Source organism: Nanorana parkeri, unplaced genomic scaffold (genome assembly GCF_000935625.1).
Source record: "Nanorana parkeri isolate BGI_ZX_2015 unplaced genomic scaffold, ASM93562v1 scaffold74, whole genome shotgun sequence".
Taxonomy (NCBI): Eukaryota; Metazoa; Chordata; class Amphibia; order Anura; family Dicroglossidae; genus Nanorana; species Nanorana parkeri.
In genome coordinates, this window is record NW_017306342.1 from 1,989,520 (window position 1) to 2,017,481 (window position 27,962).

Sequence of the window (27,962 nt, forward strand, 5' to 3'; positions counted from 1 at the left end):
AGTAAGGTTTTTCAAATGAAGGTTTAGTAATACTGCCTTAGAGTGCCAAACCTGTCTCCACCCTGCTGGTGAGCACCACATGACATGAGGACGTCATAGATTTCAGAAGCAATGCGTTACTTCATACAACAACCCTTTGCATTAGTATATTATCAAGGCCAAGCTACTGTATGTGGCATCATTTCTGAAATACTTAAGATATCCGGGGGAAAATAAAACATGGCAAGCTTTTGTATAATGATTAGTCCTACCATGGGAATGTCTATGCCTCCCCGGCTTCTCAAACTACCGGAAAATCTATCTTTCCAGCCACTACAAAAACAGTGAATAGATTTATAAATAGCCCCTTTCTCTATGTGATAAAGAGAACAGAGGCTCCTATTTGTACAAGCAGAGTACAGGAACTTTACCTGGAATTCCACTAATGTTGCAGCTTATGAATTAGATTGTGGAGTTAATAAGGTACTTAGCTGGCAGGACTAAAATAACTAAAAACAAGCTATTTCTTGGTGATTTGCACCAGAAATATGGGTTGATGGATCAGAACCACAGAACACAAAGCCTTAAAGAAGACCTTTCCATGGTACAACAATCCTTCAATGATAATAATCAGAATGAAAATGCAGGCAGCCTCAAAGGCCTTCACTTACCTTGCATTAACCTAAGTAGCACCCTGGGAAAGCTGAAACCCAGGGCACCTTGGTAAATAAATCTTAATGCTGAACACCGGGAGAAGTAAATATTGTCTAAACCGAATTGGCATATGTATACTTTCTTAAATCTTGGTGAGCTTTGTGTATTACTTCCAGATCTGTGTAGTTATCCAATGTAAACCTTTGCCTCTGTGCAGGAATGTCCTGTAATAAAGACCAGTCTGGTACCCACCCCCAAGGCCGTCCCTACCTTATTCGCTGGCCAGGAGAAGAGGAAAGTGGTGGCCGGCCGAGCTGTCAGCCGGACTTGCAAAGGCATTTGGTGCACACACAGGAGATTTATATCCTTTGGGGCTTTTGAGGAATATATTTACATGAAATTTTTAGGCCAACAGTCAATGGATACTTCTTTCGCTCCCACTTCTTGCAACTCCCTACAGGTTGTTGCACCTAATGGGCACCCTCATCACCAAACCAGGAGATGCAGCACACAAAATAGGAAGGTTACTCTTTGACTTTTGCTGAGAAAATCAAGATTTGCACATCTACACACTCCTACAGAGCTCATGACGTCGATAAAAGGTATATGATGCCTGCATTTCATTCTGTCAATCAGTTTCAATGCTCTCCATTATACACCTCTTTACTACGCACACAATGGCCAAACCATTCATGAAAATCTGGCCGCGGTGTATAGAAGTCTAGACAACACGTTCTAAAATAAAAGATAAAGTTATGCCAATCCAGGACATCAGCCAGACAGCATAAATGTTATCTTTTATTTTAGAACCTGTTGTGCAGTCTTCTCCCAATTTATTATCAGCATCTAAGCCCTGATGAAGGGCGAGTGTTGGACTCCCAAAATGTGTTGGTTTTGTTTTGTGTCCACTTGTGCAAGAAAAAGAGTTACAGGACTTACACGTTTTCTGTGGTGCTCTCCTTCTCTCTACATTTCTTTGACAGGTCACATGACTGTCCTCTACTTACACTTTCTTGGCATTTTCGCAACAGAACTTTTTGTTCAGTTCTGTTGTACACTACCGGTTATAGAGTCCTGAAGCCAGTGGAGCACAGAGCATAATTGTAAAGCACATTAGTGCGGCCGTATTTTCAGGATACCCTGATTATGTAGTGGCCTTGCACTATTTCACTAAAAACTGTGCTTATCTGTTAAATCACCGCACTTCACTGGACAAATCATTTCACTGTAGTCACTGCGCTCATACATTACTGAAACAAAATTAATTTTCTAGGTAATGGGTCAGTTATAGAAATATATTTATATATACATACACCATTCAGCCACATCATTATGACCACCCACCTAAATATTGAGTAGGTCCCCCTTTTGTTGCCAAAACAGCCCTGATCCGTCGAAGCATGGACTCCACTAGACTTCTGAAGGTATGCTGCGATATCTGCCACCAAGCCATCAATAGCAGATCATTTAAGCCTTGTATGTTGCAAGTTTTAATTATTATATGTGTGTGTGTGTGTGTGTGTGTGTGTGTGTGTGTGTGTGTGTGTAAGTTCATAATAAGATATAGTTAAATTCAAACTTACAAGAAAGACCACAGGGTATAAATAGGGCCAGGCCCAAATCAGCAAAGAACCTCTGGTTGCAATAGATAAAAGTCTATAGAAACAAACTCATAAAATCATTTGGGGTAATACATTAGTAGTAACGCCAAGAACAATTGTGTATTGTAAGCCATACCAACCAACTAACGATAAGCTCTACACAGATGTTTGATTTCTCATTGCTTGCCATGAGTTTGCACCCTACACTATGTTATTAATGTATCTGCAGCAATGAGAAATCGAACATCTGAGTAGAACTTATCGTTAGTTGGTTGGTATGACTTACAAGAGTGCCCGGAGGAAACCCAAGCAAGCACAGGGAGAACATGCAAACTCCTTGCAGATACTGTTCTGATTGAGATTTGAACTAGGGACCCCTCCGGGCACTCTGGTTTCCTCCCACACTCCAAAGACATGCTAGTAAAGGCAGGCTCCTGTCTAAATTGGCCCGTGTACATCTGCATGTGTGATAGGGAGCTTAGATTGTAAGATCCTTGAGGGCAGGGACTGATGTGAATGTAAAGCGCTGTGTAAATTGTCGGCACTATATAAATACCTATAATAAATAATGAATAAATAATTTAAAGCCAAAACCTTTTCTGTTTTTTTTTTGTAAAGTAGGTTTGGATCTCTGTCTGTGTCCTAGCTAGGTTTATCCCCTCTATTTTTTGACCACTGTCACCAACAAAGAAAGTGATGGGAAATCCAAAATTGTAATTGTAAAATTGTAAGAGAAGAAATCGAAATGTTAAAATGGGGGCATATGTTCTGGTGGCAGATGTCTAAAAGGCTCTTATCTTGATCATTGAAAAATACCCATCATATGCCTGTGTGGCAGAGTTGTGGTTTTATGCTGGTGAAGGTAGCAACTGTGTATAGTTTGTCAATAAAGATCCAAGTATTATGGATCATTTTAAAGCGACACTAAACTCAGGAGTTACATAGATGTAGTGATACACAAATAAGGTCCAATATTGTTATTAGTTGAGGTACTTGAATAGATTTTTAAGATTTAACTCCTGAGTTTAGTGTCACTTTAAAACAACACAGTTCTTTGGTGGAAATCTCAAAGTTGTGTATCCATTTCCTTTTGAATAACACCCTACTACAAACTGTCTAGGGCCTCATTCAGAGAGACATGCAGAGCCGTACAGTGTGCACACCCATGCAGAAACCTGCACCCAGGAGTACAGCTATTGTGTGCAACTGTCTGTACAACTCAATCACAGGACGCCGTTGTGCACAGGTAAATGCAGATCTGAGCACACCCCTGGACTTACAAGTTTGAGTTCAGGGTCGTGCTTTCATACCTCTAAGGGTGTACAGGTTCAGATCGCCCTTTACCATTATGCAGCTGCATTCTGAGTTGTGCATGTGACTGAATGCAACAGCCAAACTCCCAAACACAGATTTCAGCTCTGCATATCCATGTGAATAAGGCCTAAGAGGACATTTGCCTCATTTTGGGTGATTTCCTTCAACTTCCTGTTGTGTAGACAAGAAGTAGAAGGAAATCTCTTGAACAGGACACAGATGGCAAAAAACAGGGGTTTTACCATGCCTTACTATATCCAAGATGAAGAAAATGTCTGGATATAATTTTTAAAAAAAGCTCACAGTCCTATATATTAAATGAACAAAATGTTTCTGGCTACAAATGATCTTTTCTATTAGGAAAGCATCTTGATTTCTAGTTGGTTGAGATTGCATCACATCAAGCAGCAGGCTGTCAAGAGACAGAGAGGAATCTGGAGAGAATCCATAGATATAGAGTGGAATCTGGAGAGAATCCATAGAGATAAAGAGGAATCTGGAGAGAATCCATAGAGATAGAGTGGAATCTGGAGAGAATCCAAAACGTCAGAGAGGAATCTGGAGATAATCCATAGATATAGAGTGGAATCTGGAGAGAATCCATAGAGATAGAGAGGAATCTAAAGAGAAAGCAGAATCTAGAGGGAATCATAAGAGACAGAGAGGAGTTAAGAGAGACAGAGAGGAATCCAAAGAGAATCCAGAGAGACAGAGAGGAATCTAGAGAGAATCCAGAGAGACAGAGAGGAATCCAGAGAGACAAAGCGGAATCTGGAGGGAATCTATAGAGATAGAGAGGAATCTGGAGAGAATCTAAAGAGAAAAAAGAATCTAGAGGGAATCATAAGCGACAAAGAGGAATCCAGAAATAATCCAAAGATGACTCCGGAGAACATCCAGAGAGAAATCCAGAGAGAATCCAAAGAGAGAGCGAGGAATCGAATCAAGAGAGAAATCCAGAGAAACAGAGGGAAACAAACAGGAACCCAGAGAAACCGAGGAAAATCCAAAGAGAATTCATAGAAACAGAGAGGAATCCAAAGAGAATTCAGAGAAACAGAGAGGAATCCAAAGAGAATTCAGAGAAACAGAGAGGAATCCAAAGAGAATTCAGAGAAACAGAGAGGAATCCAAAGAGAATTCAGAGAAACAGAGAGGAATCCAAAGAGAATTCAGAGAAACAGAGAGGAATCCAAAGAGAATCAAGGGAGACAGAGAGGAATCCAGAGAGAATAACGAGAGAGAGCAATCCAGATAAAATCAAGAGTGAAAGAAAGAAATCCAGAGGAATCCATAGAGGGATCCAAAGAGACTGAGAGAATCCAGAAAGGAATTCAGGGAGACAGAAATTGATTCTGAGAGAATCCAGGGAGACAGAGAAAAACCAAGAATCCAGAGAGACAGAGAGCAATCCAGAGAGGCAGAGAGGAATCCAGGGAGACAGAGAGCAATCCAGTGCTATAAGAGTGAAAGTTTGGACAAGTAACCCGGTCTACCTATTTGGAGACGAATCTCTCTAGTGACTAGTGCTTCTCAGTACTCAGGGTAAACCGTGGGCCCGATGAACACAGGATAACCGTCTTGCTGTAACCCAGAATGAAAGAGACAGTCTGCACTGAGTATATTTTGCAAATTCCCTGGTTCCCTATCCATCTAACAGGCTGACAGCCTCAGACAAGCAGCTTTTCTTTCCAATGTTAAATATTTCATTCAGCAATTAGTAAATGGTGCCAAAAACTACCTATACAAATACCACTATTTGCCTGCTGACGTTCATCATTGACACAAATATAAGCCATATAAAATCTGACAGGTATTACAGTCAAGGACATAAAGGAGGTAGGCCCTGTGCTTATTGCAAAACCAAGATAAGTATAGGTTCAAATGTTCTTTTTTTTCTTTTTGCCCTGTTCTCTCCCGATGAAAACACCCTATTAGTAAACAATGGCCATGAATGTGCCTCTCATTAGCAGAAATGGGAAGATTAATTGCCTGACTGACAAATAAGGAAACGCGCACACTGAAGTGGCCTGAAACTGACATTTGCGATGCCGAGTTAAATGGCCTCTTGGGAAGAACTCTGATCAAGGGTAAATGGGAATGCTATGACTGGGATTACGAATGATCTCCTTTTTGGCGATCGTTTTGCACAAGCGAGACGCTGTCACTTGGCAGCGCGTTAACCCTTGCAGCGACACATAGGCCTTCGCTGCAATCTAGGCCCCTCTTGTAGTGGTGGGTTATAATGTTGATGTACCATCCTGCTTGTTACCTTCACACTGGCGGTGTGTATCTCTGCCTCCATGATCTGGCTGTTCTCCCTCCTGTCTTTCTTAGAGGAATTAGCCCTCACCTTATAAGTGGATGTGTTAGAGGATTTAATGAATAATCCTGGGACTGAGTTGGTTTGCTGAGACAGTGTGTTGGTCTGGTGTGGAGAGTTGGAATCCTCAGACTCTTTGCCACTGTGATACACCACTCTGCTGTCAGAGATGTGAATGCTTGGAGCACAGCCCATGCTTTTGATGCCTCCTCGGCCAAATCCAAAACCAGTGGGTGCCTTCAGTCTGTGCTGCCGATCGATCCTACTGGCGATGCGTTGTATGGTGCAGCCTGCGATGTGCTGCCGCTCCTCTGCTGCATGTCCCTACACCCGGGCAATGAACCAGAAGGGTAAATCCCAGGGATCCGGTGCTGTGGCTTCAGGAAAAGCTCTGTGGGCTCGGATCCTCCCGAATGATGGGGACATCAGGATGCCTAGTGGCATTCCACTCGCTCCATCCAGCCGATAGTCTTCCGCTCTCATCGACTTTCCTGTGCAGCATCAGCATGGCAACATTGTATCCGCGGATCGATGGATGTGACCAGGCAGCGAGCCGAGCCGCCGTCCTCCACGCCCTGTGCCTTGCCCTTCCCCGGCTACAAGTCGGACATCAGTGATTTTCCTGGGGCTCATAGGTGGATGTTCGCCATAGATCGCCCTCCCTGTCCCCTCTAGCAAGTCTTGGTGGGGACCCTGGGACTCCTCCTCATCACCATCATCTTCCAGCGGAGGAGGAAGAGGCTTATTTACATTTGCACAAAGATTCCCCTCTCCGCTCCCGGAGCCCCGCAAGCCGGACACTCATACCCCGGTCACGGAGCAGATGTTGGGGTGTCACACAAGGATGCCCGGGTCCCCCGATCTGTTCCAATGATGCTGTGTGCAGGCTGGGTTACATCGCACCGCTCTCCCCTCCGCCTGCCGTCCTGCCCTCCTCACTCTGTCTCCCTACAACTCCTCACCGCCGCTGTCACATTGCCACAGCCAATGGCAGCGCCACGAACGGGTGACCTCCAGCCTTTACTGACGTCAATGGAAATGAGCTGAAGGCGAACGAATCAGCCGAGCTCACCGCCGGGGTGGGAGTGCTACGGGCACGGAGGGGAGTTTGAACGGTTCCTGGAGCTTGTGTGTGCTGTCAGTGAGGAGCAAGGCACATGTATCCCAAAAATCAGCTTCACTAACTGAGAGATCCGGGTTCTGGGGTCTGTGTGTGCTGTCAGTCAGGAGCCAGGTACATGTACCCCAAAAATCAGCTTTACTGGCTGAGAGATCCGGGTTCTGGAGTCTGTGTGTGCTGTCAGTCAGGAGCAAGGCACATGTATCCCAAAAATCAGCTTCACTAACTGAGAGATCCGTGTTCTGGAGTCTGTGTGTGCTGCCAGTCAGGAGCCAGCAAACATGTACCCCAAAAATCAGCTTTACTGACTGAGAGATCCGGGTTATGGAGTCTGTGTGTGCTGCCAGTCAGGAGCCAGGTACATGTACCCCAAAAATCAGCTTTACTGGCTGAGAGATCCGGGTTATGGAGTCTGTGTGTGTTGTCAGTCAGGAGCCAGGTACATGTACCCCACAAATATGCTTTACTGACTGAGAGATCCGGGTTCTGGAGTCTGTGTGTGCTGTCAGTCAGGAGCCAGGTACATGTACCCCAAAAATCAGCTTTACTGACTGAGAGATCCGGGTTCTGGAGTCTGTGTGTGCTGTCAGTCAGGAGCCAGGTACATGTACCCCAAAAATCAGCTTTACTGACTGAGAGATCCGGGTTCTGGAGTCTGTGTGTGCTGTCAGTCAGGAGCCAGACACATGTATCCCAAAAATCAGCTTTACTGACTGAGAGATCCAGGTTCTGGAGTCTGTGTGTGATGTCAATGAGGAGCCAGACACATGTATCCCAAAAATCATGTTTACTGGCTGAGAGATCCGGGTTCTGGAGTCTGTGTGTGCTGTCAGTGAGGAGCCAGACACATGTACCCCAAAAATCAGGTTTACTGGCTGAGAGATCCGGGTTCTGGAGTCTGTGTGTGCTGTCAGTGAGGAGCCATGCACATGTACCCCAAAAATCAGCTTCACTCACTGAAGTGCAAACAATAATTCTAGAGCCATTAATCACTGCTGACACTAAATTGATGAGCGGTAAAAGCTTTTAAAGCGTCGCCTATGGGGGCATTTTGGGTATTGTTTTTTTTTTTTTTTTTGCGATTTCATAGGCGCGCGCAATTTTAAGGCTTGACATGTTTGGTATCTATTTGCCTAACGTGACCCCGTCTTTTATATTTTACCCCAAAAATTGGGTATTATATTCTGTTTCTGTGCACTGAAATTAAATTTAGTGTATTTTAGCCTAAAAATACTGGTTTGATAAACATTTGCGCAAATATAATGCAACATAAAACATTGCATCTAGCATTTTTTCTATTCTGCAATGCCTCTGTGTTCAGAAAATATATCATTGTTTTGGGGTTTTAAGCTGTTTTCTAGCCAAAAGTTCTGATTTTATGACATGTGTGCAAAAATTAAGAAAGTTCTCCAGACGGCAAGTGGTTAAGGGACCACAATCTTGGAAAATATATGTATCCTGGTAACTGTATGTAGTTGGTACTTGTAATAATGGTATTCATAATATGCATCTCTTTTTTTTCATATACATTTAGGGGTCTATTCACAAAGCTGCAGAAGGATCTAGCCGTAGCTTCGGCTCATCCTTCGGCCCCAGGACCTATTCAATATAGCCCGTACAGCTCCCGAAGTTGGCCGAGCGGCTCAGTCGAGCCGAAGGCATATGCCTAGGCTCGACTGAGCCGAGGTGAAAGCCGAAGCTGGCCGAATGGCTGGCCATTGGCCGACAGCCTGCTACTGACAGCTGGGCGGAGCCAGCCGTCATCACACGGCTGCTTTGAGCCAGTTGCAGAGACAGATCAGGTTCCTTGGTAACAAGGGGACGCTGATCTGTCAGTACCATGAGAACTCAGCAGAGCCGGGTTTGATACAACTGCCGACTCAAACAAGCTCCCATTGTAATGACAGCTGGTTCAGGCCAATAGAAAACAGTTGGGCGGAGCTAGCTGTCACTGCTAGCTCCGCCCAATCTTTTTCACATTTTTTAAAAAACTGTTTTTCTATTCTGCTCGGTACCACAGGGGTACCGAGCAGAATAGCTGAGCCGAATATCGCTTTGGGACGGTTATTCACTCGGCTGCCTACGGCAGTTTTGTGAATAGACCCGTTCTATATTTCTCCAGATTCATGTGCAGGACAAGCTGTCCAGCAAAAGTAGTGACATATATAAATGAAATATAGAGATTAAAGTTATTTTAAAATTGTAATAAATTGATATTCACTGAGCTGTCAGCTGCTTTTATATGCAGATAGGAGTTTCTAGCGCAGAAGTTTTTTCTATTATAGATTGGCCAGCAAAGGTAGTGAAATAGAGAGTAAACAAACTAAAAACTGCCTGGATGCCTATAATGGTCACTCAGTCATTCAGAACATTTAAAATATATTTAATAATATTATACAGGATTTATATACTGTAAACAGTTTGTGCAGCTCTTTACAAAATAAGGAGACATTACAGTTACAATACAATTCAATCTTTTAGAATGTAAGCTCTCACGGACAGGCCCCGCCTAACATCTTGTCTTGACTTGGACTGTAAATGTAATGTCCTCCATATATTGTAAAGCGCTGCGTATACTATTGGCGCTATATAAATCCTGTATAATAATAAGGGTTAGGAGGGCAGCTTACAATCTAAAGGGAATGTCAAGTGATACAAAAGGCATTACCTGCGGGGGGGATGAGCTAATAAATAAAGTAACATTTCAGTTGTTAGGTTGGATTGTCTTTCCTGAAGAAATACGTTTTCATTGATAGCCAAAAGGACAGAGTAGGAGACGGCCGTACAGTTGGAGAGAGTTTTAGGGCTCGTGCACACTAGATGCTGTGCATTCCGGCCCGATTTCTCGCATTGCGGCCGCCTCACTTTTTTGTGGGGCAGGAGGGGGCGTGGCAGGCCATTGAAGTGAATGGCACCATAGCCACTGCCTCCGGGCCGCAAAACAATCGGCTGCAATGCCATTCAATTCAATGACCTGCCATGCCCCCTCCTGCCCCACAAAAGGTGAGCAGGCCACGATGCAGTGCGTTCTGGCCAGATTCGGGCTGGAACGCACTGCATCTAGTGTGAACAAGGCCTATGGGGATGAGAGAGGCTTCAGAGAAGTCCTGGAGACAAGCATGGAAGGAGGTGATGGGGGAGCTACACAGCAGGAGGTCTTGGGAGGAGCGGAGAAAACGTTTTGGGTGATATTTTGAGGTGAGGATGGTGAAGTCAGGGCAGAGTTGTGTTTGGTTTTGCATGCTGTTATTATTATTATTATTTTGAATGTTATTCATTGGGCGAGTGAAAGCAGAGTGATTTAAATAGCACTTCTAATAGTGTTATAGTTTGCCCCAACAAATGTCAGTTTTGCTGGACAGCTTGGCCTGCAAATGATGGTAGAGGGAAATTTAAAAAAAAAGGCCATAAAAAACAAAAAAAAGAAACATATTCTAGATATCACCATTCAAAGTCACAACCCCATACAGTTACTAGAATGCAATATTGTTCAACAAAGTGGTCCTTCAGCAGGTTCTAATAATAATCCTGTTTATGAGATACCGATGAGCACATCTTGGGCTATCACAGTCATGATGGAGGAGAACTTAACACGAGTTATAGGACTTGATTTGAACATTTCATGCTGCCAGCACCCCCAAGCAAGGTTCACTCTCCCTTGCCAGCAAAACAATGCTTGCTGGCCTAAGCACAGTCATGGGGCTAGCACAGCTCTGCTCTTAAAAACAATCTCAGTGATCTAGATTTTGTCAAAATAGTAAGGGGATTTAGTTAACAGACAACGCTGTAAAACCAACTAAACAATAGTTCCTTATAAATACATTTCTGCACACCAAAAAGTAATTATTTAAAGGAGAACTATGAGGTGAGTGCTTTTCACTCACCTCATAGTTCTAGCTGACCTGTGACAATGAGACTGTCACAGGTCGGCTCAGTAGATCAGGAGGTGAGCGAACACATAACGGCGTTCGCTCACCTCTCGATCCTGTCACGGCTCTCTGCCGTGACAGGGGAGGGGCTTGATTCCCCCCTCCCCGCTCCTATCCACTAGCGATCTGACATCAGAGCCAGCTGTCAGTCACGCAGCTGGGCGGGTCCCGGCACAATTGTCGGGATCCGCTTCAGCTGCGGCGTCTCAGTATACTGAGCTTAGGGTGACGGGAGGACGCTAGTTTGTGTCCTCCCGTTACCCTAAGGAGAACTATGGGGAAAAGCCTTAACCCCATAGTTCTCCTTTAAAATATATAGTGAAAGCACTAAAATAAATAAGTACAAATCACATCCACACAATACAGACATTTTACAAGTTATCAACGTTTACAGCAAATGTATTGTGAATATTGTGATGTAAACTTCCAAAATATTTATTTTAATTATTTGATTTTAATACCAGCTAACCGCTCTATTGATTTAAAGTGACACTAAACTCAGGAGTTCAATCTTAAAAATGCATTCAAGTGCCTTAAGTCCTGGTTCACACCTGGGCGTTGTACAGCGCGTTCCTACGCGCTGTAAAACGCTCAACATGTGAAAATCAATAATTGCCTATTGGCATTGTTCCCACCTGGGCATTTTACAGCGCGTAGGAAGTACAGGGGCTTCTTTGGTGCGTATTTGCCGCACGTATCCATTGGTATTCCCGAGTGTGGACAAAGCGGTAACCCCGAGCCACACTCAGGAATACAGCGTACAGGTCTTACCTTGTCCGCAATCCCCGCTGTGTCCTGCGGCGGCTGCCGACTTCCTGGTTCCGTCCCTTGCGAGCGGCCACGTCGCAGGGGGGTAGAGCCGGCGGGAAGTTTGAAAGTGAAAAAAAATAGAGAAAATAAGGGGGGAAAAAAAATAAAAAATCATACCACCAGTGAAACGCGCATTTCACTGAACGGGAAAACGTGCTAAAAAACGAGCTGGAAAAATTCGCCCAGGTGTGAACCCAGCCTAACTATTTATAAAAATTTATCTTATTTGTGTATCACTCGGCTGTAGATCCTCAAATCATCTCTGAATTGGTGATGACACTGTCCTTCTTTCTGGAGGGTGGCTACTTTTGTTCCCCATGGTCCCCGTGTGTTGTAAAGTAGCCACCGCTCCATGCTCACTCCTGTGATGGACTACAATCTCAATACAAATTAGTAAACTAAACATGAGGTTGAAGTCCATCACGGGAGTGGGCTTGGAGCGGTGACTACAACACACAGAGGGACCATGGGGAACAAAAGTAGCCACCCTCCAGAAAGAAGGACAGTGTCATCACCAATTCAGAGATGATTTGAGGATCTACAGCCGAGTGATACACAAATAAGATACATTTTTGTTAATAGGTCATTGAATGCGTATTTCAGATTTAACTCCTGAGTTTCATTTTAAAGAATTATAGTTTTCCACAGATCTATCAATGAAGGGACTGCCAGGTAGCGTCAGTATGTCCAAAAGTCAATTCGTTTAGAGATTCGGATTCGCACGAAATACAAATTTTCATTAATTTAGTTAGCGGTAGTATGTGCAAACTTTCGTTACGAACAACTTTTCGTTGCAGCATTGTGACATTAGACACAGTCTGCAGAAGAAGAAAAAAGGAATGTCAGGAGGGACCCCCCCCCCCAAAAACTAAAAAAAACGAAAAAAAATTCCGAGCGGCATTTGGGAGCTGGTGAATGCTATTCGGAAAGAGTTTTCTTTTGTTATATGAATGACAGCTCAGAATGTGAACAAATGGGCGGAACAAGCCCTATGACGGCACAGCTTGCTTCGCCCATTTGTTGACATTCATGCCGGAGCTGTAATTTTGCAGCGAGCCTTAGTCCGGTTCAGATGGGTGGGACGGGACTTTTTTTATTTCGGCGAGTCGGCAAGCGTCGTTCATGGTGATTGACGCAGGATTACATTGATGGATCAATTTTTTTCTTTTTAAATAAAGGACTTGTCAAAAACTGACTTGTTTTTTTTTCCAATTAAAGCACTTTTTCAAAATGTGTGATGTGTTTATTTACATTTACTTTTAACTCTTTAGTGAATGAGTAGGGCTACAAGTACCCCTTTCTCATTCAAAAGGGGGGGTCGCATCTGGGTGCCCCCTTAATAAAGGCAAATAGAGAGTCCCACCGCACTCCTGACCGAGAAGCCCCATACAATACTGCAAAACAGAAAAATGGTCACCAGCACCAGCACAGGTTTTCTTCAAAACAAAATTATTTTATTCATTCATGCAGGTACTATCACCATGCGTGGCAACGTTTCGGAACCTGTCCGGTCCCTTCATCAGGCAAACAAAAGTAAGGGGTATCCCGATACAAATAAGCCCCCCTGCCTGCAGACTCCCACAACCACCGAGAAAGAGGCCCTTGTGCACGTGGCCTGGTATGGCGCGTGGGGGGGGCGCTTGATCGTCTCCCCCTTTCCTGCCCTGCCGGGCCTGTGCTCGGATCAAGGGTCTGGTAGAAAATGTAAGGGAAACCCCAAGTTTTTTTCTAAAAATTTTGGGGGGTTGGGTTCCCCATTAAAATCCCTACCAGACCTAAAGGGCCTGGTATGACTTTTGGGGGGAACCCTACGCACTTTCTACGCACTCCTAACATTTTTACCAGACCTAAATGGTCTGGTATCAATTGGGGGGGAAACCTTGTTTTTTTTCTTCTGCATACAGTAAAAAAGAAAAAAAATGTAATTGTTTTCCTCTTGTCTAATGTCACTTTGCTGCAACGAACATTCATTTCACAACGGCTAACAAAAATTTGGATTTTTATTTTTTTTCAAAGTTGATGCTTAACACAATAAAACTTCATTCAGGAAAGAAATTCAGATGCATCCGAAATTTTTGTTGACGGAAATTCGTCTTCATTTGCATCCGTTATTTCTGTCATTCGGAAATTCATTTATATTCGAATGTATGATTTTCCGCAGTTTCGTCCACATAACAAATCTTTCCGAACTGATTCCCACATGTCTACTGCCAGGCATATCACATACTTTACATGGTAAAGCAGGGCAAACATAAGTGCCATGACTGTGTATAAAAGTATGCCAATAGAATGTAATATCAGCCCCCCTATGTGATAGCAATGAAGTAAAGTAAAAAAAAATATAAAGAAAATACATTTTAAAATACAAAACAAATTTTAAAGTCTCCTGCCCTCACAAACGTGCGCATACTAACGTAAACACACATTGGGTGCACCTACGTATAAAAACGACGGTCTCACATGTTAGGTATCACCGCGTGTGCCAGTATGAAAGTCATTATTTGAGGGCCAATGTTCACTGTCAGCTCTAAACTGATGTCCTGTACAGGCTTTGCCTATGGACAATTTGGGGTACCATATTTTCCTGCTGCTTTAAAGGCAAATGCAATTTTTACCCTGTCATGTTGGGTATCTATTTACTCGGCACAACCTCAACTTATAAAAAATAGGTATTATATTGTGTTTTTGTGCACTAACATTAACTTCATATTATTTTTACTAAAATTTAGGTTTGATAAAGAGTTGCTCAAATACCATGAGACATAAAACTGCAACTGCTACCATTTTATTCTACAGGGTCTGTGCTTTCATGGAAATATATAACTATCGGGGTTTAAAATAATTCTCAAGTTTAAAATGTGGATTATAGCATGTGTGCAAAAAAAGTGAAAATATCTTGGCAGCAAAATGGTTCAAATACTGTGAGCACAGAAAAATACCTGTTAATTCTGCTAGAAATGCAGTGAACTTCTTACTTGAGCTAAAAACTCTGCTGGACTTCAGAGCACTCTAGGGGTGAGGAGATAGGGGGTGTTCTGTAGTCCAAGAGAAAAGAACTAGACAGAGCTGACAACGCTGCTTAAGATTTCAATGCAGCAGAGGCACTGTGTTATCAGCTTGGACAGGAAGTTAGGGGCACACTGAAATAATGACAGATCACATTACTATAATTGTAACAGTTTCCAGCATTAAAGGTAAAGCCTGCTGATTTTCATATATGTTCTTTCTATATGAATTAATCTTTCAGGACTAAAAAAAAAAGTTTTAATATATTTTTTTTTTAAAGTTAGGTTACCATGAACAATTTCTTATGCATATATTTTATTTTTACATTCATCCAACAAATAGAGTTAATTTTTCTTATGTTTATCTGTTGATCCTTATCTGCTCTGTTGCAGGAAGACTATTGTTTACAGAGATCAATAGCTCAAGCTAATATTTACACTCTGTATCAGGGTAGTGACTTATCCCCCCACCCCCCCTTCAGTATGGATACAAGTACTAAATATATATTTGTTTAAAAACAAAAGTAAAAAAAAAAAAGCCCTAAGGGTGATATCAGGCAGGCAAGTGTGTTGCTAGCAATCCCACTGGTGTTGATTTGGCGAAATTGCTATTGGCAGGATCACTAGGAGGCTAACTGTCTGTCTTCTCTGTAACGTTCAGCATAGATCAGAACAGGGGTTGCTCTCCGTTGTCATATAACCATGCGCAGAGCAATCAGTTTTAAAGATGCCTGCATGTAATTAGCTGCATGTTACTAAAACAAGATGCAGTCATCTTTAATGGCCAAGTCTTTCAGTGCTCATTGTTTCATTATTTGTTCTTTTAAAGTATTTCTTATGATAATCTTTTGCACATTCTGTATTCTAATGAACTACAACAAGTTATGTTTCCTTGTAGAACTAAACAGCTGGAAAAAGTTACCAGCCTGGAAAATTTAAGGCATTTGAGTGATTGTACTAATTGTGCAAGCAAATAGTAATGGTAAAAATTGTCCTTTTATACTTGTGTGTTTGCAAGTAATCAAAGAGCAAACATACATTTCCTGAAATATGATATATATATATATATATATATATATGTATAAAAAAAAATATATATATATATATATACACACAGCCCTGCAAATCATTTGGAGTATTATCTAGTTTTCTTTATTTTGATTGAGTAATAACTTTGTGCAACTTTAAAATAAGTGATACATGTTATAAAGAAGGTAAAGGGCACAATAAAAAATGGGTGCACTTTTAAAATGCCTTAGATTCTTTATTATGTATAGTCAAACCTAGTAAGTTTGCAAATGTAAACATAATTCCCATAATTTCCATCTCAGGTGGGGGAGGGGGGGGGGCATCTGATTGAATTTGCAGAGACCTGGGAAGCTCAATTTTCAGATGCATGGCTTTGGAAGGTGGTTTTCACTGGTTACAAAATAGAGTTTCATATTTCTCCTCTGCGGTTCTTTGAATATCGAAACGTAGTCCCTAGCGAAGGTGTTTCTTTTTTTTTTTTTTTAGAGAAAATAAATGATCTATTTTTTTTTTTTAGAGAAAATTACTGATCTTGTAGAATCTAGTTCGACCAAGTCACCTATTCTCTCAGAGAACCTGCATGAGAGTTCGGGGTTTGATGGTATCCACTTTCTAAGCGGTGCCTTTTGCTCAGTTTTATTCCAAAACTTTATACAGGGAACATTCTTACAGCGTGGCACAGGTCTCCATTATTGTTGGACAAGTTAATCATATTGAGTGCCCCGAACAGGAAGTCTTTGTTATGCTGGTTGACATCCCCTGCATTGGCAATGCGGGAGTCTTTGTTACCATAAAATGTAAACCTGTCTCGATGGATGCCAGTCTTGTGGAATCGGGTGGATCTTGGATCATCTTTCTGTGCAGGGTTGTTGGTCTTGGGAAGAACCCAAATTTCCAATTAATGTCTGGGAGTTGAGGGCGATTTGTTGACATTGTTTCATTGGACCTGCCTTCTGTCTAGGTGTACAGTTTGCATTTAGTCAGACTATGTTATGGCGGTGGCCTACTATCTCCAGGGTGGCACGTGGAGTGTGTCAGCGGCAACAGAAGTACATTCAGTCTTGGAGTGAGGACAAGGTTGTTTTATGACTGTAGGTTTCCATTTTTACCCAAGGTGGTTGTGGCTTTTCATTTAAATTAAGACATTGTATTACCTTCACTGTATAGCTCCTGTTCATTCTAAGAATATTTATCTTCATTGTTTCAGAATGTATCTGTCAGCTACAGCTCCCTTTAGGCATTGAGATTATTTCTTTGTTCTACCTAAAGGGTCTAGAAAAGGTTGTTCAGCTTCTAGATGTGGTATTTCCAAGTGGATTCGTCAGGTTGTCATCAAGCTTATGAGTTGTAGAATTAGGCTCCTCCTTTTCCTGTTTTCTGATCATTGGTCTAAGGCAATTAGTACTTGTTGGGCTTTTTTTAGAATCAAGCTTCTGTTACTCATACTGCAAGGCTGCAACTTGGCCTTCTGTTCACACTTTTCCTTTTCACAAGTTTAGGAAAGTTGATGTTTCTGCCTCTTCTGATGTTATCTCTGGTAGAAATGTTCTTTAGGTGGCTGTTCAAGTATTTGGGCTGGCTTTTATAGCTTTTGTGGTGCCTGCCATTCTGTTTTAGACTGCTTTTAAACATCCCTATGTCTCAGAATTTTTCAGAGCTGTATCCCTCAATGGACGATAGAGAAAATAGTATTTTGCCCTTACCGTAAAATCCTTTTCTGGGAGTCCACACAGCTCCCTCCTCTCATTTCCTTGCATGCTGGTTGCTACAACCCGTGGGTCGGAGGGGTTATGTCCTTAAAGTGGAAGGCTTTACATTTTTTTGGCTAGTGTCCATTTCTCCTGGAGGCAGCAGCATAACCCTATGTTTCAGCATTCTTGAGAGCTGTGTTCCGCAATAGCTTCCAAGAAAAATATTTTTTCAGTAGAACAAAATCCTTTTTTTTTTTGCTGTCTGTGTCCCTGTCAGGGAGATTCACCCAGTCTATTTGTCCTAGTGACTGTTAATACTGAAATCAAATTTGGGGTTGTCATCAGAACAGGGAATAGGAATTGGATTGGAAATCTTCTAGTGTGGACACTAGTAATGGTGACCCTGCTGGCCACCACAAATTTCCCTGCCCTTGGAGGGATTTTCTCGCACTTCCTGCGGTGGCTATTGGACTGGAAGATAAGGGAAGTCTCCCCAATGGGACACAGATGGCAAAAAAAGCTTAAATGGGTTATAACCCTCCCTTACTCTATCCAAAACAAAACAAAAGTTTTGGCTTTAGTTCTACTTTTATCATGTCGATACCTAGGACGCCTGTATCTTTTTTAATGAATAGTTACTATCCTGTAGTTTATACCCCCACAGTATAATGCACTGTGCAAACAATAAGGCTGGTAATGTATCCATGTGAATGACAATAAAATGGGCAACAGGCATTACATGATTATGTTTTTAGAAAGTACATTTGTGTGACTGCCGGCTGGCTGGAATTGATAAAGATTGGATTATCCTAATGAATGTTTTCATTCTGCTATTGGCTATAAACTAGTCTAACCTTGATGATGCTCCAGTACTAGCCACACACATCAATCCAGTTCTATGAAATGATTCTATTGACATTGTGATAGAATCTAGTAATGACTGATCATTTTTAACTACATTATATTAGCTTTTGACTGATCCAGCTGGTAAAAAATGATTGACTGGATTGAAAATTATCAATAGATTACATGCCAACTGTGTGATAAATGGAGCTACTGATAGATTCTGCAACAACTGGTTTGAATTTGTGTTTTCTTTTTGGATATATTTTCCCACTGAAAACAATCTGATTGGTGTAGGTGAATCAACTGTTTTGTACATCCACCAAACCAAGAACATGTGTGTGATTGTCGCAGATGTTTAAACTGGAAAGCATACAGGTATACATGTACCAGAGAAACTAGGTACTCACAAATGGCTGATCAGTATCACTCATAGTAGTAGCATGGTTTATGTAAACAGTAGCAAATTAATTTGATCCACAAATAATTACACTGGCAAGTCTTAGGAGAAAAATAATTACAATCGTACCTTGGTATTCCTGCTATAATTGGCATAGAAAAACATTCCCAGTCAACTAGTTTCTTTATTTGTAATTGTGTGGATTCTAGTTTATGCTGTATATAGACTCAAAAATAAACACTGCAATAAATAAATACTTTACAGCTGTGTTTTGTGCATACATCTCATGGCCTGAGACTCAACTTTTGTTTCCGTTCGAGAATTAGCCCAAAATAATCACATTTTAAAAATGAATTTAGTAATTACAGGATGCTGTATAGGTACCTAATACCCATAATTCACTTTAGCCCCTTGACTCCCATCGGCCCCTTAAAGGGTTCTGAATGACAGGAGGTGAGATCATGTGGTCGCTGTGATTGGATGTCATAGCAGTTATGTAGAGATGTCACCAGCACACCAAAATCCTCTTAGGATAGCAAAATGTTCATTTATTGAAGTTCCTTGTCATATAAACAAGCGCTTATGGGGCCGCACAGGGTCCCTTCATCAGGCTTAGCATTAGCATTGATTTGGTGAAGCCTGATGAAGGGACCCTGTGCGGCCCTGACAGCGCTTGTTTATATGACAAGGAACCTTAATAAATGAACATTTTACTAACATTTAGGTGTGCTGGTGACATCTCTAGATAACTGCTGATATTTGCGGCGCCATCCACTATCACTGCGGGCACCCCCCACTACAAGGGACTTTTTGGTAAGGAGTGTGACAAGGAAAAGTATTTATTGGCTGACATAGCAGTCACATGATTGGGAGCCCGCCCCACCAGCTTCTGATCATAAACAGTGACCAGGAGCTGTCGGTGATAGCTCAGTCACTGTGCTGGGATCACACTCGTGAGCGTGCACTCGGCACAGAACAGCAGGCCAGCTGATGCATATATGCCTACAGTTGTCATTAAGTCCCACCAACTGATGCATATATGTGTTGTGTTGGCTGGAAGGTATTAATGCAAACTTTCACATATAGTCATTACCCACCGCCCGGCTTCCTGATTGGCCGGGAAGCTGGCTCCATGTTCCCTCGCGGCACTGCCGGTCAGAGGAAATCTCCCTCTGACCGGAAGTTCTGGTATTGGAGCATTTCGGCGCGTACGAGTATTCGCCCAAATACTTGGTATCGGTGCCCATACCGATACTAGTATCGGTAATGGTGCATCCCTAGGCTCATATGACAGACCCGATTATCCTAGCTTTCACACATGGCCGTGCTGGTAAATGCAGGGTATTTACTTCACCTCTCAACACTAACAGGGCTATTCACAAAAGTGTGAAGAGTATGGAGAAGGCAGGAGAAGTGAACAATCTAGGACAACATAGCTGAACTGGAAAGTGAGCTGAATTGGAGAATTTTTTTCAAATGAGCTATTTTGCCCTAGATCGTTCACTTCTTCAAACTCTTCACCTACTCACCCTTTGTCTACTCAGAGTTCTTTTTTAATGTAAATTGTGCAGGAGAAGCACTCGTGGACATAATACTCTCACAAATAAAATTGTATTGTAAAGATAAGCATGCTGTCCATGGAATCAGTCATGTGCAAGTCTGCAATAGGAAAATGTTCATTGGAAATTGTTTGGTTTCTAGGACAATTGTCTTGTCCTTGTTGACATCATGTGCAGAATGAGAGGAAGAAATAAAGGATCAGCCTAATGGGTGTAACGCATATCACACAGGCTATTTTTAGTGACACGGAGTCCATGAAATATTATCCTTTGTAAAAGACCTGTCAAACAAAAAGACCTGTCATGTAATTTGTATCGTCCAAATGCACATTGTCTACATCCTGTGGCATTTCACAGTAAAAGCTGGGTCATATCTTGTGGAATGTGACTCTTAGAAAAGCTTCACTTGTTTCATGTAATCCTATTACAGAAACATTACCAATATCTAAAGTTTCAAAAACTTCTGGCATGTTTGCTCAAGGATTTTGCAGCAGAGTTCACACTCACAAAAATAGAAATAATGAATTAGTATGAATTGTAAAAGGCAAAAGAATCTGTACTAGTATAAATATTTTTTTAAATGCCATTAATCATAGGCTCATAGCACTGTATAACTAAAAGTAGACTCATGCTTCTGAATTCTCTTTATAGTATTGTACAGGAAACTATTTACAAAAATTTGAATATACAAATTGATATATCAATAAAGTGACAGTGCTTGTATACCAGGTGGCAAACACCATTTTTTCCTGACCTGGCTCTGGATATTGACAATCTCCATATTTCAAATAAATCTTAGGATCGAAATTACTTTGATAGTTTGTTGTTTGTTATTTGTTTTTTGCTTTTTGTGCTTTAGTCACTGGTCCAAATATGGCTGACTATTGGCTTCAGTCATGGGATGGCATCATGTCCAGAATACAAGAAACGCATTACGAACAGACCACACAGGAATGTGACGGTAATATTTTCTTTCTTAGACTTAGAAGACTTTTAGAAAGAAGATCACACCATCTAAGTTTTCGGCACCATGATATAGTGGGAACTGTTCTGTCATCCCAAGGTTCTACCTCACTTACTGATTGAGCTTTACAAGCACTGTCACTTTATTTTTCACAATGGAACTGTAGTTCATTACGGTAGCCACTTCTTGGATGTAGGGCAGGGTTAACAAGCCTGCTCACTAATCAATTACTTTTCATTATCATTATCAATTGGTGTTATCTATCCACATATGAATTTTTTGACACTTTTATAGAATTATAAAATTGTTCATGTATGTGCACACAGTTTCGTGGTGAACCACAATGTGTTTGACACAATCATGACCATTTTTTACATGCCTCAATTATGTACCTCTAATATACAAATCATGTGGAATGTTTTATAACCATTGCCTCTATCTCTGTACAAACTCTTAAGGTAGTCATACCTTGCTTGCGGGTTGGTGTTAGTGGAGAATTGATCTGCTCCACCCTATAACCCTTCAAGCATTAGCTATATAGATTTGGTTGATATATTGTGGATATCAGATGAACTAACACTGGTGATAAATACATCAACCCACTATTGTGGATGGGGAATTATGTGGATTTCCAATTAATATTGTTTTCTGTATCCAATCATGCTCATTAAGTTGTTATCTTTGAAGTTTTTGATAGGTAGACCTCCTGTCACTACATGCACTCACTACATGAAAGGGAACTTTTCAAGTCAGCTTTGATTGCAATATCAAAAACAACTCTAGTATGTATTCCTTTTACAATGCTGATGTTATAACAGGATAGTATATGCTGGGACTCTACAACTTTAAGTAAACAAAAAAACATTGTTTACTTTCCCTGACCGAGCCAAATTCTCCTTCATTTGTGTCTCACATGCTCTCCCTCCCAGACACTGCAACTCACAGTGGGAGGGTTTTATTCACAGAGGCCGTGCTGCCAATCCAGAAAACTGTGGGCAGGACTAGGTGTGGCCAGGTGCTTAACCCCTTCGTGACTGAAGACGTACAGTGTACGTCGCCACTCTATGGACAATTTTGGGTACTGCAGTTATTCGCCTTTTGACGGACGCACACAATTTGTAAACTGGGCATGTTGGGTATCGTTTTTATTTGTTGTAACCTCATCTTTCATATTCATTAAAAAAAATGGGTATTTTATTGTGTTCTGGGGCATTTAATTAAATTTGTCACTAAATTTTGGTGTTTAATAAGGAGTTGCGCTAATATTGCGCTACATACAAAATTTGCAACTACCACCATTTTATTCTATAGGGTCTTGGCATTCAGAAAATATATAATGTTTTGGGGTTTTAAGTAATTTTCAGGCCTAAAATGTGGAATATAACATGGGTGCAAAAAATGGAAAAATTGCCTCAGTCATGAAGGGGTTGAGCTACAGGCTTGTGAATCAACAGCGACAATGCTGAATGTGACACCCCTACAACTATTTTTTTACTCCCTCTGAAGTGTAAGCAGACACAGCCTACATGAGAGTGACAACCCTGCTTTGATTTCAGGAGCAGTGCAGTGCAGTTTCATTGTCACATCTTTACAAGAATGTAGCACACAGGAATAGAAAAGGTTAACAGTATGCGGTCACATACTTAGCAAATAACCTTTCCAAATAGAGATGGCTTTTGGGTTATGTCATATTTTATGTGTCAGGCCTTACAGTGAATGCCTTACCCACTTGATGTTAAAACAATTGAGAAAACACCCACTATGTCTTTGTTATGTATTCCTATTCACACAGAATAGCTAAAATAGTTCTTTACAAATGTTTTTTTTACCTTTTAGAGATTTCTTTGCAGGGGGCCTTTGTGCAGACTGAAAGCTATTCTGAACAGTCTGAAAGGGAGTCTCTCCCCATAGGAAGACTAGGGACACACTGCATGTCCTCTCATTACCATACCATACCATACCAGCTTTTTAGCCCTTAGTTAGCAAAGACATTGTTCAAATCTAGTTTACAACTGATAATGAGATCTGTTAGCACAGTACAGACAGGGTTAACATAGTATTAAACTCTCAAACTCTTTGTCAATATTGAATCCAGATCAAACAAATATACATTGCCTGGCAAAGTATTTCTTTACATTTTTGCCCAACCACTTACAGTCATCCTGTTTCTGAACAGCTGGATACAATTCTCTTAGCTCGGCCTCCTTGAACTTCCTGTCCAGTACAAGACCACAAGAGGGAGCACAAATCTCCAGCAGTTGTCCATGTACCTGCCTGAAGAAAGGAGGATGTAAAAGTGAGGAGCACAGAGCAAGGGAGTGGATTGGCCTCCTTTGCCTGTGTGCTCCACAGCTTATTAACACATGCAAGGGTGGCTCCATAGGACCCTGCACGGGAAAGGAGCCACCCTAAAACAGAATATCAGGGCTAGTGCTAGGGGGACCAGCTGATTCTGCAGGAAACTAAAGCTTTTAAACATCAGGCAAAAGCATTCCATATAAGTGATTTCATCAGTATTTGACATAACTTAAAAACCTTTTGACTTGAATATCACTTTCATTAGGGTAAGCAGAACTTATCCCATGCCCCTCCTTAAAATTATAAAGGGGTGAAGCTAAGTAGGATTTTTAAGCAAGCTAAAAGCAGGCAGCAAATGTGTAAGTGTATGCATGGATCAGAGTGATTCAGGTCCAAAACAGTAATTCTTATGCTTTGTTTTGTTACATCCAACAGTAGCATATTGTATGTTTACTAGAAATACATTTAAATAAAGCTTGGGGAAAAAATACAAGCAACAATTTTAAATTTTTTTTTAAGTTATGCTATGTGACTGGGAAGAAATGGGATCCATGTTTGGTTGGAAAAGTGGAAATACACTCTAAATTACAGTAAGATTGGATACGTTTCCACATGACACACATGGTATGGAAAATTTTGTCAAGCTGACCATCCAGAAAGTGACTGTTAGTCCCCTCTTCTAATGAACACATGGGTCACTAAAGAAAGATGTCAGCAGCCATAAAATATTTTAGAAATAGGTTTAGTGTGCTAGCACTTACAAGTCTCATAGGAGAACACATTCGGGTGACAGTTCAGTTCACTTAGGTTCATGTAATGATCTTTCTTGTACCTGTGAGAACATTCCTCAATGTGTATTAGCATTGTAAAATACCATATTGGTGTTTTACTGGAGGTGGTCTGCATAATAATAGGTTACCCCAAAAGTCAAGAAGACAGTTACTCATAATCGTGTTATTATCGCAGTTAGGTTTACCAGTGCACAATGGTGATAGTTTCTAGAGAGAGATAGAGAATTTTGCGGGAACACAAATCAGTCAGACAACCTGATGGTGCTGTCTTATTAAAGCTTATATTAAAGCAGAACTCCAGGGAAACCTTTCTTAACCCTTGCAGTGGGGCCAGCCCCATACTGCAAAAGGTTTAAGTGCTCATTTTTGTCTAAGTCCAAAAATAACAAGGTTATCACTCTTGCACCGGTCCATTCCACCTCACTCCCCCTCCGCTGCAGTAGTCTAAGGTCCCATGAGTCATCATGTCCACTACATTGTGTACAGGATAGGCGCTTGGTTCTCAACTAGTGGGTCGTGACCCAAAAGTGGGTCGCGACCCCGTGTTTAGTGGGTCGCCGCATGCCTTCCACTTTTCTAGGTGAGAGGCTCCTCTACCTCCCCCTAGAGCAGCATTGTCAGTTCTCGTGCCAAGCAGCCATTCAAAATATGCTGCCCGGCGCCAAGTGTCAGCTTGAGGTGGGATGGGATGGGGCTATAGCCGCGAGGGAGCTCCATCCATACATGCATTGCTTACAGCTCCCTCACATGTCCTATAGAGGTGCCTGGACTGGAGTGACATCACATTCTATTTCCTGGTATGCCTACAATTCTGGCAAGGGAGCTGTACAAGCAATGCACATATGGATGGAGCTGCATCACAGCACAGTAGCCCACACTGGACCCCAGGCTGAGGATCCACTCCAGTTCTCGTAAGGTAGGGAGACTGGGTAGACCTTAAACAAAAATGTAAATAATTAAAACATTTTTGAAGTGTGTGTGTGTGAATGTCTGTGATTGTGTGAGATTGTGGTTGTGTATGTATGTCAATGTTTTTGAGGGCCCGTTCACACTAGTGTGAACTTGCAGTGTGTTAATTGCATAGTACATAGTACTGCATTAACGCACTGCACCACACAATTCCACCTATAGTGCATTCTGGTGTGGCAGTTGTGTTGCATTGACATTTATTTGAATGGTACCCCAAACGCATTTTTCACCCACAGTTTGTACGCCTGGACCGGAATGTGCGGTACCCTAATGCCGTGTGTTCCATTGCAGTGCGACTTGGGTCGCAACTTAATGACCAGGGACAAATGTGGGTCCGGAGGTTACACAGGTTGAGAACCACTGGTATAGGCCATAAGGACACTGGAGGAGGAGAGAGACAGAAGGGTCAGGTCTAATAGTAAGCCAGCTGCGAGAATCACGTGAGTGTAACCTTGGTACTTCTGAACCTAGACAAAAATGAGCACTTAACCCTTGTGGTGCAGGGGTAATCCCACTGCAAGGGTTAAGAAAAATGTTCCTGAGTTCTTCCTTAAATAACATATAATATTATATATGTTCAATAATGTTATACGTTACACATCCTATAACATTATATATGGAAACATTTATCATTGGGTAAAGTGTGAATATCCCCTTTAAGAGTACTAAAGCAGTGTTATGTAATTACTCTCATGTGGATATTAGTCATAAGTTACTAGAATAGATATTTAAACGCAATCTGAACAATAATGTAATTGTTTTTTCACCTTTTTTTTCAATCCATTGCGTACATCTAAGCTACAGATGTATTGCATATTGATGAGGTCAAAGGATTTCACCAAACATGTTGAATGGATATATAAATATTCCTGTCCTGTGTCTTCTATAAACACATGATACTCGCCTATCCTAGTTACGTTACTCTAGATCAGAACACAAAATAGCCTTTAGCAAAATGCTCCAGTAATTACCTTGTCAGCCACACCATCCATCAATATGTGACTTCACACAACTTGGACCATATGAGTGAAAACAAGAACCACTTTGTGCGCACTGAACTTGCTGTGCCAAGAGGATCTGTCAAGCTGGGCAAAGCAGGCCTTCAATTGTTCTGCAACACTTTATTATGTCATAAGCTTACCTGCAGTGTGTGACGGATCATCACACATTGTTCCCGGGTAAATGATACATGCATTGGTCATTCTCTGATCTGATGCCTACATTCATCAAGTGTATCACCATGAGGATTTAGACTAACACTGTAACTGATCAGAGTGTGGTTCTGATATATGTCTGTACATTTACAGTATTTGGTAGGGTAAATCTAGCAGAGTATTAACAGATAAATATGCAGTTTAAAGTAAGTGATATTAGAGTTTAAGGTTTTTAAGCTCTTTTCAAATGCCGTTTAAATCGTCTACAATGAATGCTGCCCTTTGATGTTTAAAAGTTTTACCTTCCTGCAGAATCAGTTGATCCAAAGAGCACTGGCCCTGATATCCTGTTTTAGGGTGGCTCCTTTCCCTTGCAGGGTCCTATGGAGCCACCTTTGTGTGTGTGCTAGTAAGCTGTGTGTGACTTCACAAACACACAGGCACAGCAAGGTAAGTCACTCCCCTGCTCCCTTCTCCTCCTTCCTCCCTTCTACAATCTAGTAGATACTTGTACTGGACAAAAAGTTCAGGGAAGCAGAGCTGAGAGTATTGGAGCCAGCTGTTTGGAAACATGATGGCATATGCTTTCGGGAAATATGTATATTTGTTTGATCTGGATTCATTATTAAAAAAAGTTTGAGAGTTTAATACTACTTTAAAGTAGTTGGCGCCATGCATTGGGACATTTTGACAAGTACAAGTACTTGTCAAAATGCCCTGTATAGGTCCCGATACCGATGCTAGCTTCGGTATTGGGATATCCCTAATGCATACTATTATATTATATAGCATTATCATAGTATGTGACTGAACAACTGCAGTGGCAATAGAGAGAGGTCAGATATTGTGTGCAAATGACAAAAGTTTTGATGGATTCAAAAAGATTTGACCTGATTTACTAAACAGTGAAACAAATCCAAAAGCGCTAAAGTTGACCAACAGATGAAATTGGTGCAATCGAGGTTGACTAGGGGTGCTGCCCCACTTCAGCTTTGGAAGCTGCAACTCTATGGGAAAAGGGAAAAGAGAAGGGCGCCCACCCTAGTGTAGAAGGTTTTTTAATAACACGAATAAAAAGAGCAGGGTAAAAACATACTCACAAACGTAGATCAATGAAAGCTTAGAAAACGAGCTTAAAACGGCTGCACAGGTGCCTGTGTGTCAGCACTGGACTCCTTTGATGAATCAGTGAGTATGTCAGTGAGTATGTTTTTGTGGTACAATGACCCAAGGTAAATTAAAATAAATAAAAAATATTTGCAACATTGGTCATTGATGTCAGGAAGCTTTTGAAAAATGTCCTGTCATACTGCTTGGGGCATATGTCGCCCGTTCTTGGCTTCTGCATTTACGTACTATTGTTGCCCCCTTGTTCTAGCTGAAATAGAAAAATGTCAAGGGTATCTTCCGTCTCCTTTTTTTAAATGTCATATTGGAACCATTGTGTAATGATCTCAGCAGAAGAGCTGTACTTGGCCATCCAGCCTCTCGAGGCACAAGGCTGGGAGGTGCACAAAACAGCTATATAT

General features: G+C 41.5%; 1 protein-coding gene across 2 annotated transcripts in view; it reads right to left on the reverse strand.

Moving 5' to 3' along the window:
• The window catches only part of PDE8A (phosphodiesterase 8A), a 213,656-nt gene that overhangs the window by 134,275 nt on the left and 51,419 nt on the right, over positions 1-27,962 (reverse strand). The window contains exon 1 of one of the 2 annotated variants that reach the window (XM_018576708.1): positions 5,902-6,087. The exons of the other annotated variant lie outside the window; for it this stretch is intronic. Coding sequence (XP_018432210.1) covers positions 5,902-6,066 — 165 coding nt within the window. The 5' untranslated portion in view covers positions 6,067-6,087. Of the gene's footprint in view, positions 1-5,901; positions 6,088-27,962 lie in introns of those variants that run through there. 2 annotated transcript variants of the gene reach the window in all.